Source organism: Pteronotus mesoamericanus, unplaced genomic scaffold (genome assembly GCF_021234165.1).
Source record: "Pteronotus mesoamericanus isolate MK-2021 breed Mesoamerican mustached bat unplaced genomic scaffold, CSHL_Meso_final contig_46, whole genome shotgun sequence".
Taxonomy (NCBI): Eukaryota; Metazoa; Chordata; class Mammalia; order Chiroptera; family Mormoopidae; genus Pteronotus; species Pteronotus mesoamericanus.
In genome coordinates this window covers 9,551,591-9,570,592 of record NW_026555170.1, presented here as the reverse complement: position 1 = coordinate 9,570,592, position 19,002 = coordinate 9,551,591, and the positions used below count along the sequence as shown (strand labels likewise).

At 36.8% G+C, this 19,002-nt stretch overlaps 1 protein-coding gene across 2 annotated transcripts in view; it reads right to left on the bottom strand.

Annotated features, from left to right (window-relative positions):
* Positions 1 to 19,002, bottom strand: part of AKAP6 (A-kinase anchoring protein 6) — a 464,313-nt gene that overhangs the window by 118,317 nt on the left and 326,994 nt on the right. For both annotated transcript variants that reach the window (XM_054577924.1, XM_054577925.1), the window contains one exon: positions 14,035 to 14,183. In XM_054577924.1, coding sequence (XP_054433899.1) covers positions 14,035 to 14,183 — 149 coding nt within the window. The remainder of the gene's footprint in view (positions 1 to 14,034; positions 14,184 to 19,002) is intronic.

Below are 19,002 nucleotides of genomic sequence, written 5' to 3'. Positions count from 1 at the left end.
ATGCTATCATATTTATGAAATTATAGAAAGCAAACTGATATTTACCCTGTGAAAGTGTTATAAAGCAAACACATCACAAAAATGGTATTCTTTTGGATAACTTTCCTTTAAATTGCTATATACCTTAAGGGTTCACAATAAAAGAGTTGGACATTTGTATGTATAATATTCCCATTTCAGGAGGACTAAAAGCTTAATCACATTATGAGGAGAAAAAGTCTTCTACCTCAAAGTCAGTTTTTGTGAGCTAAACATAGAATTATAATGTATTTATTCCATAATCTGAGAATCTAATAGAGAAAAGGACGAGGCTATGAAGAAATAAATGTGTCATTTTTCTTCAATGTTTATTTCTAAGTTTGGGTCAACTACAATGGGTAATAGCCAAAAGTATTTCCCAACATCTTGTCTACCATTTACTCTGCCTTTTTTAAAGATAAAAAGATTCTAGGTCTTTTACCACAGAAATAAAACATTAACAATCTTATTTATTATCATTTTTTCTGCATATTATATAGCAATATATTATTTGTGAGGTTGGTATAGTTGAAGAAATAATCCTTCCTCTAAACCCTGATGGGAGTTATGTTTGACTAGCTAAGTGTTTGAATACATAAATGCATTCAGCCTTTGGTATTTAAAGTGAGCATCATTAACTGAACATTTCAACTTAAACTTTGCTTAAAAGATAAAGTTTCACCCAAGTGAAATCAATGGGAGGTGTGTGTGAATATATGAGGTTTCAACTTGGCCCACTAAGGAATTTTCATTAAAACAGACCACCAAATGAAGAAATCATCAAAATAGAGCAATTTTTGGTTAAAGAAAACACTAAAAAGTCTTTATAGTTTTTTTTTAACCTAAGCATTTAAGAACCAATTTTTTGTATGCTTACTGGTTCATTTCATACCAACACATCCAAAAACACAAGACTGATTCCTAAAATACCAGCTTGTCTATATTGGGACTTCTATTAAATGATCCAATTTTCCTAGCTTCTTTAGCATATTGATTCTTTCCCCAAATACTCACTAAGTATTCACTGTTCACAGTATTTGCTCAAGGAAGTTTGCCTCTGGTTTTCAAAAACCACACTAAAGGAAGGGGTAACAAAATCTTGTAAAAATATAGTTTAATAATTTCACCGAAGTAAAATACTAATAGATCAGAATTTCCCATCACCCTCTACTCCATGTGGCATGTAAGCACAGAAGGGACATACAATAGTGGCACCTTGCTCAATCATCATATCATTAAAGAATAAAATTTGGCTTTCCAGACATGGTATCTGATATGCACAGCTGCATGTAGAATCCCTTTCCACTCTAAACATATTAAAGTGTGGACACTAATTTACTATTTTGAATGAAAATTCATGAGCAACTTCCTCATGAGAAAAACAGGCTGCCTTTGCCATTAATAAGTAAAAAGGAATATGGAGTTCTCTACAGCAGTAATTTTCTCAATTCTCATATATACCCACGTACATGTGTAAATGTCTGAGAAAAATAAAATCAACCCTACAAATTTGTTAATGACTGGCCCCACTTTCTAATGAACCCATGGACCATCTGTTCATAAACATTTGTTATTGAAATAAAAACCATAAAGAAAAATTTCTAGCCTCCAAGATTAGCCATAAAATTAGAAATATCAATGTTGATTCTTGAATGTATTTAGAGAATTCTGTTAGGCTGTCAGGAAGTCAAAACCTTGTCTCAATTTTCATATAATATCTAAGCGCTATCCAAAGAGCTGGAAAACATTCTGAAGAATTTAAAATAGGTAGTGATTCTAATACAAATGGGGAAACCGTTCTTCAGAAGACAAAGCAAGGTGAAGCTTAAAAACAAAACTAAACCAAAACCTTCCTGTCTTTATCTGTGTGTCGGAGGTGACTGGATCCAGACTTGCTACCGGCACACTGGTGTAGGTGGGGTGACTCACCCTGTTGTAAAAGTACTACCCCACCGTAAGCCTCACTGGTTTCCAAAAATTTAATAGGCAATAGAGAATATTTACCCTTAGAGTTAGGGCAGGAGGTAAATAACCTGGAAATAACTCTCTGTTGCCCGATCCCTACCAAGAGCCTGGTAACAGATTTGCTATGGAGACCGCTCCCAAGATGACTGGCCCTGCCCGCAGAGTGCTATGGTCAGACAGTAAGGTTTTGTTACCCATAGAGCTGCCCTCACTGAACTATGTTTTAACATCCCTTCTGCAGCCTTCATAAAAATAATGCCTTGGGAATTGGGTTTATTTTGTAGGGATGGAATATCACAGATGCCCATCTTCTCTTCAAAGAACTACAGGAGAAATTTCTCTCAGGGCTCAGTGGCTTAAGAACCCAACCGTCCTCCAATATGTATTACTTTTACTCTTAGGACACTGAATTTTCTGATGGATAAAATTTCACTCTTTTCTTTGGGTACTTAGAGCCAAAGATAGTATTCTTGAGGATATGCAGACTATGTGTTGGTTTGTTTCCTTACAGATATTTTACTCTTGCCTAACTCGCTTCCATCAAAATTTATTCCATTTCATTATAATATTTTTGTAATTTGACTCAAATCCTCTGTAAATGAGAAGGGGGAATTAATAAACACATTTTAAAGAAAAGAGTTAAGCTTTGCACATTAAAAGGAGGTGGATTAGATTCGTCTTAGGTACCTTCTCATTATTTCAGTTAGTACCTCTCTCCCTTTTCAGTGGGCCCTAACAGTGCTCCAAAGCATTACAGAAATTGAGTATTGCTAAGATGTAAGATATATATGACTTTACTGTTAACTTTGAAGTAATACTTCCCCAGAAAGCATCACTGCCTCTCTGGTTTGTGCTTTGTTGGTTACCTGTATGGATGGCATTAGATCACTAAAATGTAAGACTGTCTAGGTCTAAAATTAATTTAATGTATTTGCACACTGAAAGGATATACTATCACAACCCCCAAATGAATACATTTCTATGGGTGAGTTTTTTTTTCCCCCAGAAAGACCTATTTCAGTAATTGCATAGTGTCTGGAACAGCAGCCAGGCACTTTTTGCTCCTTTTTAACTGCATGCTGCGTTGTAATCATACTATTTAATAATAACACCACAGTATAAGAGAAGGAGCAAAAAGGACCTGAATTGAACATTGGTCGGCTATTAATTAGATTAAGATAGGTCAAGAGTCTGGAAGAAAGCATTTAGAAATGCATAGTGATTTATTTGCAAGAGTGTTCTGAGCATCAGCACATATAAGAGATAAGTACTTCATTTTACAGCTGGTGTGTACCAAAGAGAAAATATTTTATGTAGCAATATTCCATTGAAGAGAAATTCAAAATGGTCATTTTGTGTTTTGTGTATGTGTGTGTCTGTCTGCTTGAGAGAGAGACAGAGACTATGAGTGAACACAAATATTAATTCAACTATACAAAGATACTACTTTCAACCTGTTCAACAGAAAACCAGAAATATCACCCTGCAGTGGCAAAATCCAGGATGATTATATCCCTTCCCAGGTGGTTACAGTAAGTCAGTGTATCTTAATGCTTAATATAGAGATTCAAATTTGATCTTTAATTAAAAAATACCTTAAATAGTGATTTATTTGTTTTCATTTGTCAATATAATTTTTCTTTGGGGCTATAGATATATATATGTGTGTGTGTTTTCACACCGATCCAGAGATGCCTCTTTTCCTAAACAAAAGGGATTCATCCTTCTTGCCAAACTTATAAACTTTGGTCTATTTAAACTAGGATAACCTCCATATACCATTTGGATTTGGGAGTAAAATTTATACTGACACCTTGCCTCATGAGGGGTGAACTACTCCCATATTCTTATTTAGGGGGTCTAAACCTTGACTACATCTCAATTTGTAGACATTGTCCAAATTCACCCAAAGCCAGAAGAAGCATGGCATAAGGCTGATGAGACTGAGAGCAGGAGACCCTAAGAACACCCTTGGGATTCCCAATCAGAGTCAGGAAAACGTCTCCGTGCCCTTCTCAAATTATGATTTATAGTAACCCTACACACACACATGCACGCACACATACACTCTACATGGATGTTGTCTTGTGGCTGAAAGCCTCATTCTTATGTAACCAGCCTTTCTCTAATGGTTAATATTATGCACCTTTTAAGACAGCTCAGATGTTCTCTCCTCCCATAAACCTCCCTGACTCCTTCTAGCCAGTCTAGATTAGGCATTATTCCTAGGTACACACATAATATTCACTATCTTGAATTTTGCCCATTCTTTTATAAGGATGCATTTGAGTACCTTTCTTGTGAGACCGAGGATTGTTAAGACTGAGTCTTATGTATCTTTTTCATTCCTAGCACTTCATAGTTGCTCAATATATATTTCACTAACTGAATTTTCACATATCTACTACATTCCGGGTATTTTATACATTTTCTTATAAATTATTGCATTTCTGTGCTGCAAAACATGTTAACTAGACTAGGATAACTATTCCCATTTTACAGACTGAGATATTGCATCTTGAGGGGGTTAAGTCTCCCAATCACACAGCTAGGAAGTAGCAGAATGCCACCTTCAGTTCCAGTTTTTAATTTTTAATCTAGTAAACCCTCTCCTCCATTAAGAAAGTAGACTATGATGAATACATTATTATCCCTAAAGGAATCTGAGAAGACCTAATATATTTTAATATCTAGGACCAGAAGCTCTTACCTACAGCTTTAAGGCAGCAAATAATAGTCAACTGTAGTCCTCATTCCTGCCAATCAAGATACCATCTGAAATTTTCAATGATGCAGTGTTTTATTTTGGAAGACTTGTCCAATACAGCAGGAAAAATTCTAACTGAAATCAAAATGTTCCAATTATCCAGACTCTTTGAGGCAAATAAGCACTTTTTTTGTTTTTATTTTTAAACTATTATACTCAAAATTTCTATGCCTGTTTTATATCAGCAGCCTTTTCTTCTTTTTACCTTCACCCAGTTCTCCACTCCTCCTCCACCTAAATCTCACCTCTCACAACCCCCAATCTGTTCTTTGTATCTATCAGTTCAATTTTTAGTTTTTGTTTTTGTTTTTTAGATTCTAGATATAAGAGAGATCTTATATTGTTTGCCTTTCTCTGATTTATTTCACTTAGCATAATGCCCTCAAGGTCCTCAAGGTGCCCTCAAGGTTCACAAATGGCAAGATTCCATTCTTTTTATGACTGAATAGTATTCTGTTGTATTTATATATGACACTTTCTTTATCCATTCATCTATCAATGGAAATTCCATGTCTTGGCTATTGTAAATAATGTTGCAGTGAACATGGGGGCACACATATCATTTCAAGTTAGTGTTTTTGTTTTCTGCAAATAAACCCAAAAATGAAACTGCTGAATCAATTGGTAGTTCTTTTAAAATTTTTTGAGGAACCTCTTTACTGTTTTCTACGTTGGCTGCACCAAATTACATCCCCACCGATAGTGGTTATGGTTTCTTTCTTCCACATCCTTGTCAACACTTGTTATTTCTAGTTCTTTGGACAAAAGGTTTTCTAACAGGTGTGAGATGATAGCTTATTGTGGATTTTAATTTGCATTTCCCTGATAATCCATGACATGGAGCATGTACCTGCTGGCCATCTGTATGTCTTCTTTGGAATAATGTCTATTCAGATCTTCTGTCCACTTTCAATGGAATTGTTTGCTTTTCTGCTATTGAGTTGTATGAGTACTTTATCTATTTGGATATTAGCTCCTTGTGAGATATATGATTTACAAATATTTTCTTTCATTCAGTAGGTTCTTTCCATTTTGTTGATGGTTTCCTTTGTTGTGCAGAAGCTTTTTAATATGGTGTAGTGACACTTATTTATTTTTGCTTTTGTTGCTTTTGCTACTGTTGTGAGATTTAAAAAATCATCACTAAGACCTATGTCAAAAGTTTACTGCCTATGTTTTCTAGAGGTTTTATGGTTTAAGGTCTTCGGTTCTTTAATCAACTTTGAGTTCATTTTTTTCATGGTTTCAGAAAATAATCAAGTTTCAGTGTTTTGCATGTGGTTGTCCAATATTCCAATACTATTTACTGAAGAGATTATTCTTTTCCTCTTGAATATTCTTGGCACCTTTGTCATAAATTAATTGACCATATATGCATGGGTTTATTTCTGGGCTCTCTATTCTATTCCATGAATCTATGTGTCTGTTTTTATGCCAATACCACACTGTTTTTAATTACTGTAGCTTTGTCATACAGTTTAAAATCAGGGGACCAATCTGGAATTACAACTAAATTGTGGAGAAATCACCTGGGACAAACAACTGAACAATAGTGAGAGAGGAGCCTTACAACCTCGACAGACAGAAGAATCAGTTTTAGCACAACCTAGCTCATAAAGAGTGAGGTAGAGACTCGAGAAGGCAGTGTGGGAGCCCATGGGTGGCAGCACCAGAAGGATATTGAAACCGCCAGTTGGATGCTCCTGAGGTGAACGAAGTCTAAACCATAAGTGGGGATCTCCAGCCTGCAGCACCAGAGCCCAAAAAGTACACAGATAACAACCAGCTGTGGAAAGCAGCAGGATTTCTCTCTGCCAGAGACAGGCAGATGGAGATGCAAAGAGCTGTTTAAAGGGCCAATGAATAAATTGTTATTTGCAGCCACTTTCCTTGGTCTCCAGCAAAGGTGGGGACAGAGTGGACTAGAGTCACCTAAGGAGAGACTGGAAAAGGAGGATTTGGGGAGAGAAGTGAAAAAGTAGCCAGCGGGATCCTGGTGCTGACTACTCCCCCATAAAGCAGCAGACACCTTACTCAGGCAAACCACTCCCCTGAGCAGCAGCAGCATGAGAGGACACAATAGCCCCGCCCCCAGGAGGGAATGTGTCCCACCATGAGGTGTCTAAGCCTGACTGCTGAGTGCAGAGTGACTAGATTAACAACTGAAGGAGACGGCCACAGACAGTAGATTCCTCGAAGTCTCGAACAGACTGCCTATGGTCAGACAGGGTCAACATCTAACATCATCAGAGGCAGATCCAGAAAGAATAAAACAGCGGTCTCCTACCATAGAAGTTCACACCACAAAGTCAGGAAATCAAGACAGATCAATTTAGGAAAAAGAAGCAAAAAAAAAGAAAAGAGTCTCAAAAATAATGTGAAGACAAAGAAACATCTCCCCACCCCGTCAAAGGGAAAGGAGGAATCCCCAGAAAGAGAACTAAATGAAATAGAGGCAAGTAAACTATCAGATATTGATTTCAAAACAATGGTTCTAAGGAAGCGCAATGAGCTCAGTGAGCTCAGAGAAAATTACAAGAAACTACAGGGAAACTATGAGGAACTTCCTGCAAACTATATTAGCATGAAAAAGGACATAGAAACTATCAAAAAGAGTCAAGAGGAAATTAAGAACACAATTTCTCAATTGAAGAACATAGTAGAAGGAATCAAAAGCAGGCTAGATGAAGCAGAGGATCGAATCAGCAAACTGGAGGATAAGGTAGAATAGAGCTCCCAGAAAGAGCAAGAAAATGAAAAAAGACTCAAAAAGAATGAAGAGGTCTTTAGAGAAATGCAGGACAACATGAAATGTAATAATATCCCTATGAGAGGGATACCAGAAGGAGAAGAAGAGGAGGGAGGGATAGAGAACATGTTTGAAAAAGTAATGATGGAAAACTTCCATCATTTGAGGAGAGAAAAAGTCACACAAGTCCGGGAAGCACAGAGACTCCCATTCAAGAGAAACCCAAAGAGGCCCACTCCAAGACACATAATTAAAATGGCAAATATCAAAAGACGAAGAGAGAATCCTAAAGGAAGCAAAGGAGAAGGAGGTAGTAACATATAAGGGAGCCCTGATGCAGCTAGCAGCTGACTTCTCAGCAGAAGCGCTACAAGCCAGAAGAGAATGGCAAGAAATATCCCAAGTCATGAAAAGCAAAGGCCTGCAACCAAGACTGCTCTCACTTAAAATGGAAGGCGAAATAAAGAGTTTCCCTGACAAAAGAAGGCTAAAAGAATACACCTCCACCAAACCAGCATTGCAAGATATGCAAAAGGGTCCACTTTAAGAAGATAAAGAAAATGTGCCTAATAATACCCCCAGTTTCTTTCACAGTCGCCAATACTTGATATTACCAATATTTTAATACTTATTAATCTGAATGTGACAATGATGTGTTATTTTAACTGTTCCTTTATTATTTGTTGAAACTAAACCTGTTTGTGTATATTTCTTGCCTCTTTCAATTTTTAAAAAGCTTTAAGTGAGTTTTTGGTATTTTTTATCCATTTTTTGACTAAATGTTTGTAGGATTTTTTCCCTAAAAAAAAGAAAGAAACTGTTAAACCTTTTTTATATGTGTTGCAAATACTTTCTTATTCTATTACTTGTCCTTTATTTTTTATATGTACATTTTTGGATAGTATAAAATGTTTATTATAGTCATATTGTCAATATTTTACCTCATAGCTTCTGGGTTTGAATATGATACTTCAGGATAAGAAAAATATTATTTTGTATTTTTTCCTATAACTCCTTACATTTTACATATTGATTTTTAACTCAACTGAATATTTTTTGTATAATGTGTAAAATAGGGCTCTATATTGCTTTATTTCAAGTAATAGTGGTCCATGCACCTTATTTGCTGAATAAGCCTTATTTTCCCCATTGATTTGAAATATCAATTTAATCATATATTACATTGTTAGATATATATACATTTGTTTCTAGAATGCTCCTTTTATTTCATTGATCTAATTGATTATTTCTGTGCCGGTGTCATGTTGTTTTAATTGCTGAGACTTTATAATGGATTTAAATTTTTTAATATTTTATAATGGATCTTGACATTTAAATAAATAAATAAATAAAATCAATCTGTATTTGAAAGAATGAAAGAAGGAACTCCTACCTTTTGTGATAACATAGATGGAACTGGAGAATATTATGCTAAGTGAAATAAGTCAGTTGATGAAAGACAAAAACCATATGATCTCACCTGTAAGTGGAATCTAACAAAATAAACGAACGAACAAAATAAACCAGAGGCATGGAAACATGGAGCAGACTGAAAGTGACCAGAGGGGATGGGGAAAGAGAACAATGTTGGAGGGGAAGAGACTAGACAAAGAACATGTATGAATGACCCATGGACATAAGCAACAGGGTGGGAATTGACTGTGGGAGTGGGGGATGGGTGGAGGAGGGCAAAGGGGAAAAAACTGAGACAGCTCAAATAGAATAAAAATGATTTAAAAATAGTAGCTCAAAAAATATTAAATGTTGAATGACATCAAAGTCACTTGAATCCAAAGCTTCCTATTTTCTTTCTCCTCCTTGAACCAGCAAATGGAGCATCATTCCCCTCACCCAGTATTTATTGATTCTTTCAGGCTTTAGTTTTTAATTCAGTGTCCACATTCTCCATTAATTTCTTTTTAAAATAATTTTTACTTTTCATCTAGAGTTGACATACAATATTATATTAGTTTTAGGTGTATAACCCAGTGATTGGATATTACATAACTTACTAAATGATCACCTCGATAAATCTAACATCGATTTGACATCATACATAGTTACCATAATAGTATTGACTATATTTCCTATGCTGCACTTTACATCCCTACAACTATTCTGTAACTACCAATTTGTATTCTTTAATTCCTTTTCCATTAATTTTTAGCCTAAAATCAACACCAAAGCAGTGTTTCTCAAACAGCATCAGAATCATCTGGAGGACTGGTTAAACTAAAATTGCAGGACCCCCATCTTCCCCATTTAGTAGACCTGAAGTGGGGCCAATGATTGGCATTCCTAACAAATACCCAGGAGATGTTGATGCTCCTGGTCCGGAGTCAGTATTTTGAAAACCATTAGAGCAATGGTTCACAATGGTAAACATTAGAACATAATCAATCTTGGCCTACTCCTACCTACTAAATCAAGTTTCATTGGGGTGGAAAAGGCAGGCATTTTTCAGCGCACAAGCTCCACAGGTGATCCTGATACACTATCCTGGTTAAGAACCATGAACTCAATGATTAACTCCAGGAGCTGGACTTCCCCTTCTTCCTAAGCCATATTTTTCACACCCCCCCCCTACTTTCTACCCTATTCTCCAGTTATACAGAACAGCAGGGAATCTGATGATTCCAGAACTTTGCTCACTCTCTTTGAATCCCAGAGTAGTTTTAGTTATTAATTCATGAACCTAGCATTTCCCATGCACTGCACCAGATTCAGAGTACAATGTGGTAAAAGACGCAGCCTTGCCTCATGGAGGCAACCCCATTTGCTCTGAACTCCCCCATCACCCTATGCTTCCCCTTCTCTCTCACGGCACAGGCAAATACTGCACCCTCTTGCTAGACTGTAAATTTCATGAAGGCAGAGACTGTGGTATGTCTTTGTAGATGCTCAATAAATGTTTGTTCAGATTAAACTGAAAAGCTCTGCTCCTGACCTTGCCTTCTTTCAAAAATCACCCCCAGAGTCCTCTCTCTGTGCCATCTTTCCTGACCTGCTCCAATTCACTCTCATCACAGTCAGGACTGAGCTCTGCCTTCCATGAGCCCCACCCCTTAACCCATGAAGATTTTTAACTCCACATTTGTGATCTTTTACTCCACATTTGTGATCTTTTACCCCATGTTGTTTACAGATCTGTCTCCTCCTACCAAATTGTGAGCCTCTCAAGGTAAGGTACAATTTCTGCCTTTTAATTTCTGTACTTCATATAGGATGTAAATAGTACTATTTGTTAAGGTAATAAGTCACTTTTGTTTTCACTTAAGCCTGCTCTGCAATCTTTTTGACCAAACTACCTTGTGGCTTTAATGAAATCTTGTTAAGATTCTTCCACGTCTCAGTAGTAGGAAGGAACCACAATTTAAATTTCATGGAGTATGGAATATGCATAATATGGAATTTAGGGAAAAATGTTTATCAAGGGTCTGAATTAAATCTTTTAGAGAGTGGGCAAGGCATGATTTTAGGGACCGCTCACTGCATTCTGACCCAGGGTTCTGAGTTGAGGCCTTAGCTCCACCTTACACCGTCATCCCGGACAAGCTGGTCTCCCAGCCTTTTGGCCTTCCAGTTCCATCATTTAGAAGTTGAACAAAAGACATGGCTTGTAATCTACACTAAGCCTTGGCAGCAAGTAGGTTGCAACTTAATGAATTAAACGGCATCTTTGAAGTACATTTAAAAAATGAAATGAGACAACCTTATCGTAGAAAGGGGTACTGGAAAGAAAGAGGGTTATACTTTCCAAATATATAAAATGTAAATGTTCTTAACAAACTCTGCTCAGAGAATCATGCTATTAACATAACATAGTAGGCCTTCAGTGTATATTTATTGGTTGAAAAAAAACATAAACAATAAATGCTTTCATTTAAATAGACATGAATCAAAAAGGCACCAATCTGCTCTCATAGAGAATCATGTTGAGTGACTCACACATTTCATACCCCTCAGGAAGCTATGGTTCCCCACTTTGCCATGCTGGAGCCTGTGACAAATGCCTCCCACAGGTAAATACACTCTGTTACTAAAGCTCACACAGCCTCGCATGCATTCAGGGAAATCTTCCAACCACACATTCATGACTGCTAAACATATAGTTTATAGCTGTATATAAGCTGTGTTATATAACCTTGATATACACCTTTCTGTCCAGCCAGAGAGGTATATTCATTTCTTTTTAGAGATTTTTAATTTTTTTATTTATTTATTTTTAGGAAGAGAGGAAAGGAGGGAGAAAGAGAGAAAGTAAAACACTGATGTGAGAGAGAAAAATTGATCGGTTGCCTCTCGCACATCTCCAGTCATGGACCTGGCCTGCAACCCAGGCTTGTGCCCTGACCGGTAATCAAACCAGTGATCTTCCTTTGCAGGATGATGCCCAACTCACTGAGCCACACCAGTCAGCGCAATTTCTAAATAATATTTTTGTTGTGTAAAATTCTTAGAACTTTAAGATCACTATTCTATCTAGCATCTGAGTCTTCCATGGAGTAGTCTTATAAGTTTTTCAACTACATACTCTTCTTAACATGCATGTAGACATGGGAAGAAAATAAAAATATATGAATTGTATCACCAACTTAATCTTTTCTTTAGTAGATTGGATATCTGCATGTGGAATGAAGACTGTAGAAAGCCCACACTATTCCCACAATTGCTTATCAGAAATAATGATCAGTCAATGCTATAAAAGAAACAGTTAATGGAGTTTGTGTGTCATTGGAGCAGATAATTTTACAAGGCTATGTTCTTAAGGCTTCAGAATTAAGGATTTGACTGTGGGGGCAAAGAGTCTTCGGGGCAGGACACCCCAGATAACCTCACCCACATGCATTTTTCACACAATGCTTTTCTGTATATAAACAGAAAATAGAAAAGAGTATATGGTTTTTTGTCCTTACTATTAAATAGCTGCTTTTCTTCAGCACCCTCTTAAATTTCTGCACAATGCACAGCCTTCAGCACCCCAAAGAGCATAAACAAAAGATATCAGGCAAGTTCACCTACTCCCACTTCACTGAACAATGCTTGTTGTTAACTAAGCAATTCCCAGGGCAGATTTATGATTTGTGGAGCCCAGAGTAAGTGCTCAGGTTGGGTCCTTGGAATCTGAGGTCAGGAGCACGTGGTGCCTGTTCAATTTCCAGGGCTTTTAGAAAACATGAAAATGTGACCTAAAGTTTGTGCTTGCATGTACACCAGAGACTACTTAGGCATTTAGAGAAATTAAAGCACATTAAGGCCTCAGAACAGCTTATTGTTCATGCTCCAAGTTTTAACCTTTACTTTCTTACTTGCTTCTATGCTTTTCTTCTTGTGAATAAATGTCTACTGAATTACAAAAGAGAAATCAAACATATATATAACATATATATGGATTAAAAAATCCTGGTAAAACAACAAATTATATAGATAAGTAAATTTAAAAGTTTATTTCCCATTTTCCAAACAGAATTATGACTCTGATCCTTTTCCTGTATTCTTAGACTCTGGATTATAACACAAAACAGAATTTGTAATCAGTGTCCTTAATTTATCCTAAAAATTTATATGAGGATTAAAGTCCAGTCAAAACTGTAAGTACTTAAAAGATAAAATGCAAGCAAGCACATGGAAAGATATTTTTCTGACTGTCTTTTCAAGGAATATTTTAGCTAGAGTTATACCTCATAGGGTAATAAGATGCTATTAATATGTAGCAGACTTTGGGGAACAGTTTCTCCCCCTTGTTGCCTGGCTCAAGTATAAAAGTAAAATAGGTTACTGTTTTCATTTTTATAATTATTATAAAATCATTAAGACTATGAAATAATTAAATTTCATTATTACTCTTTAATATTTACCTACTAAATATTAGAATTAAGACAAAAGACAAAAAAAGAAAAATATCTACACATAATGCTTGTATAACTTTAAATTCATTTGGAAATATTTGACTGTATGACAACTGGATGGTAGTTAGAATAATATAAATACAGCCCTATAACTCAGGCTGAATTAAAATGTTGATGGGTCACTGAAGTGGTTGAGTCCTTTCACACGCCATAGACAATTCAAGTGCTAGTCTATCATTCTAACTGACTTTACATGAAACAAACCGGCTAGCCCATGGTCTCTAAACAATTACTAAATATCTGCATTTTTTCAGGAAAATTATGTTCTACCAAATAAATGGTTGAGTTTAAAAAGAGGGAAATACACTGAAACATAAATTTATAAAGAAAAACAACCAATACTATAGGCACAGTATAGTCACACAAACACCCGTAAAATAACAAGGCTGTGTTTAAATAAATCATAACAAACTTAGGAAGTTCTGGGTTAGGTGACAGAGGCTGATAGAATCCACAGTCTTCACTTCTAGCACGAATAAAAAAGAACATAAATGCCTACCTAGTCTATTGAGCTTCTTCTTGTCTGTTAGCTAGGGAGGAAATGCCTGCCTAACGCCTACCAGTGGAAAATCATTGAAAAAGTAGAGATTAGTGAGAATAAAACAACAAAAAGAATAGTTCCCTACCCATTGCCTCCCACTGAATGAACTTTTGACATATCAGCAAACTCTTCTTTCCTCTTGCTGCTGCTGGTGTACTGCTCACTGTACAGCTTCAGGGACATCTGCTCAACAGCATCCCTTTGTGCTTCCAGGTAGCATAGTTGAACCTCAGCCTGGAGAGAGAAACAAAGAGGAATTGCTGCTTTAATCCAGAAGGAATGCATTTCAAGTGAGGTATAACAACTCAAAGAATGGGAATTGTTCATATCATTATACTGCTCCTTTTGGGGTTGGATTTAATGGGATCAGCTGGGCATATTACAGAATTATAGTTGAGATCTGAATCTTATAAGTTCTTCCTTAAAATATGACCTGAATAAATGAACTCTCAGAAGACCCAGTAAATATCACAAAATATCCCCGAGATCATAATGCTGTATGATGAGACTTTACATAAAAATTCTGTGAAATTCCTTAATAATATTCTTACTCATATTGCCACATATGTAACATTTATGTTTTAAAGATCCCCGTCCAACCCATGCATTTGCATGGACACACTCGGAATGCTTCTCATTATCTTCCCAGAGGAGAATAAAAAAAGCCTAGCACTAATTCTAATACCTCTTAAACGGTGACGACAGACTTCCTTTATTACCTTCTTTTCAGTTCTCTGTATTATTGTCTTAATAATTTTAAAACAGAGGGAATGGTGGTTTTGCTTATGTGCACGTTTGAATTGTTAAATCTTTCATAGTTACCTGGGGCTCCCTCTATAAAGGAGAGGTAGTAAGTTCACCATGCTGTTTTCTATCAAACCAAGGACAAAAGAATGCTGAATAATATTTGGCATGAAAATGTATTAAATAGATGCTTTATTTATTGCAGCTGTTGTGATCTCTGTGGCTCCTGGGTCCCTACTATATCAGATGAGACCAGGAATAAAATGTTCTCAGGGGCACGCCTGCCTGTGCACAGTAAAGGGGAGGGGGAAATGTTGGGCTCATGTGCACTGTAGACCCAAGAAGTTCATTTTCTTTTGGCATACTTTATTAAATCCAAGAACATCCATTAACATTTCTGAAAAGCCTTAAAACTGCTACTTCTTTATATTTTAATTACGTATTCTCCTAAGAAAAACAGTTCTGGGTCAGCTCTTGGGCAGTTGCCAGGATTCTGTAACATGTGAGAAACACAGAGTCAGACCCAACTTCTACTCTTCATGTCCAGAGCCAACCACAGCCTTTTGCCTGGTCTCTAGTTTTATAGATTCCACCCGGTCGGGAGTGTGAGGGTGCAGAGTATTATAAAGTGGCAGCTTCTTAAAAGTGTAAATCAGGACTCTGTAAAGGAAATGGGTATCTTACTAAATATATGATTTCAAACCATCCTAGATCTCCTGTGTTGTTGCTTTCCACAAGCAGATAATTATTTATGCTTTGGCTTGCCAAGGAAGAAGTTTTGGAAAAGTGCTAAAATTACTATGTTCACATAATTGAAGTTTCAGAAATCAGTTAAAAAGCTCTATATCCATCCATGTGAACTTTTCTTGCCCAAACTAATTGGCTTCAACAAGAATAGACTCAGCTGGATTAAGAATTATGTCAAACACTACATAAACAAAGGATAATGTTTCATGGAGCATGTTCAGTTTTGGGGGGAGGGTGTGTCTGGTGGGAAGGCAAAAAGGTTAGCATCTTTATTAAGGATGTCAAAGAGGAGGTATGGAGCTTGTTAATGGCATTATAGAAGAGTCTGAACCAGGAGATATGCAGATATCATAGAACTTGGAGGAATAATACCCACAGACCTGAGAATTTTTTAATGGGGGGTGGTAAGAAATGGAATAGAGGGAGTGGGAGTCAATGGTTCGGAAAAAACAACGATATATATTTTTCAAAAAGGCATACAATATTTTATGTGATTATATAAATATGAGTTATCTGAAAGCTATTGAACAATAATCAAAAAACTTTTTAAAAAAATGCTCCCAAATGCGATCCCCCCTTCACTCCTCCTTTCCCCAAAGCAATATGAATAATGAAGAGGTCATCCCACACCAAGAATGCTATTGGAAACCCCATTAGAATAATGTATCTGCACCGTAAGGTGCCAAGGGGCATGTTTGATCCCTAGATGTTCCTGTTAGTTTTTAACCATCTTATGGTAAGAAGCTGGACCACTGCTTGTTCAGGGTAATGATCTCACAAATGCGTGCCACTGGCCTCAAAAAAGGATCATAAAGAGGGATATTGACTTAATGCAGACTCATCACTACTACAAAAAAAATATTTGAATTTATCCCTTTTAGATCCTAGGCCATTTCTATGCAGAAAGGGAAACACCTCTCACATAACAAGGATACACGGAAAGGACTTCAGAGAACAATGCTGAGAGCAACTCAAAAATGATTGAAATGTTGTAATCTAAGACTTTTATTGCACAATGTCTCACAGGTATTTGACATAAAAAAATTCCCTGCACTAACTAAGAGATGAATTAGATGGTCCAAGTCTTTCCTATCCATCTCTATTTCTTTCTCTGCTTTCAATGACTCATTCCTAAATGTGATGATAAAGAATAGAATTAACATAGATCCTTCTGCTAAGGTTGAATGACTTTGCCAGTCTAAATCTCTTTGCAAACTGTCTTAACTTTTTTCATACTACATCTTAGTCCAAAAATAAAATTTTTGGTGAAATGTTTGAAGAAAATAAAGTATTTACAAAAAATAGTAACACTGAACCTCTAATTAAAAGAATTTTATTTATTAGCATTTATGATAAGTGGGCACTTTTAAAAGTGAAAATATTTTACAAATGGAAACATAGCCTGATTAAATAATATTCCTAATGTGAACCAACAAGATTGAGTAACTTAACTCATTAAGGAAAATAAAAAGGAACAGACTCAATGACAGATCTGCCTCATGTTTCCTGGTTGGTACCATCAGTGGGAGCAGGAGTATAAAGAACCACATGATAGTAAATGGAACAAATGAGGTGGATTTGATTGAATCTTTTGGTTTTCGGTATTGGTAGGATATCCAAAATGAGGTAGTCAGCAAGCAAGCAGAAATATTAAGACTGAAATAGAAACCGAGAGGCAACGGTTGACACTGGAAGATGAAATAAGAATACCATGGAAGAGAATGTATGATAGGAGAAAAAGGATCAGTTCTCACTTATTCTGGTCTAGGCCTGCATTACTGCTGGGCTGACCTAATGTGAAGGATACTCCATTGCTCTCCCTCCGTCTTTCTCCACCACCCCCAAACCCATTTTACAGATGGTTCATTGACTAATCTTTTTGAATCACACCTGAGATCACTGGTTGTTGTTTAAAGGCTTAATTCTGGACCTCTTTACTTTATTTATATTCTCTTCTATGGCTCTCAGTACCATTGGTATAGTAATGGCTTCTACTCCTCTCCTCTGAGCTCCACACTTAAATATCTAACCAACCACCTGACATTGCTACTTGGACTCACTTTAAGTATAACTGTTCAAAACAGAAATTGCCATTTGCATCCTCCCCACATCCCTCAAAATTTTCTGTACTTAGGCTTTTCCTTTTAAATAACTGGCACTATCTGTTGCTGGGTCAGAAACCCTGAAAGTCACCCTTGACTCTTCATCTTCATTTATGGCAGGCAGTTACTACCTCAGATCTGTTGAATCCTCTTTCAAGATGTCTCTCCAGGATGTCCCCGCCCCCGCCACACCTGCACTGCCGCCAGCCTGATCCAAGTCTTCACCATCCCTCCCCTGCAGAACAGCAATTACCTTCTAACTTGTATTTGCCTCACCCATTCCTGCTCCTCCAGTCTCTCCCCTTACAGTGGTTAAAGTGGTCTTTATAAAACATCAGTTGGTTTCATATTGCAGTCAAACCTAAAAACAAACTTCTTCCAAGACACATGAAATTTGGTTCTGGCGTACCTCAGACCATATTTCTCCTTCTTAGACCTACTTATCTCACTTTTGATCACCATGCTCCAGTCATCCTTGCTTCCTTTCAGCTATTTAAACAGCTCTTTCCTGTCTCAGCACGTTTGCACATGTTGTTCCCTTTCTCTGGCACATTCTCTTGCTAATGTCTTCTCACCCTTCATCTCTCAGCTGACATGTTACTTCTCAGAAAGGCCCTTCCTGACTATCCTATCAAAAGTAGGTCCACTGTTTTTGTCTATTTTAGAACAGTCGTAGTTTCCTTAAAAACACATTACACAATTTAATTTTTTTTCTTTTTGTATTTGCTGGCCTACACTTTTTCTCTCTCTGTCTCCAGACTCAAAGCTCTGTACAGGAACTGTGTTCTCTAGGTCTCCTTTGCCATTTTAAATTCCCAGCACCTTGGCAATATCTGGAACATATAGGATCTCAGTTAAGAATTGTTGAATAAATGAACTGCACATTCATACATCTATTTGTTACTCATATGTTCACTGAGCCTTTATCATGTGTCAAGAACTGTACCAGGGCCTCTGGGTGCAAATTGGAACAAAACATAATCCCTCCTTTCAAGGGACTGCAGCGTAGTGGAGGAAAGAACCGTGCCAACAGATAACTACAAGTATGCCAACTGAAATGATTGTGGGGGAAATTAGAAATAAAACAAAAAATTGCCTGGAGGTGAGGAATGAGCAGTAAAAACTTGATAGAAGTAGCATTTAAGCTTTTTAAACTTGATCTGGGAATATGGGTATGACTTTGTTTGGGTGAATAAGTAGATAAATATTTTTATAGGCAGAGTAACTCCTTTGGTCACAAGCCCAGAGTCATGAAAGAATGTGGCATGTTCACAGAATGATAGCAGGAGCTTTGGGGAATTTGGGCAGAGCCTAAAGTAGAAGGGGATAGATTATGGAGGATGTCAGGTTAGGGAATTTGGAAGCTCTCCAACAATGTGCCAATAAAAAATATCATTGTTCTGTGTTGGCCTTCATCTTCTTCCATCTCACCTTTTCTGTCATGTCAACATAGTCACCTG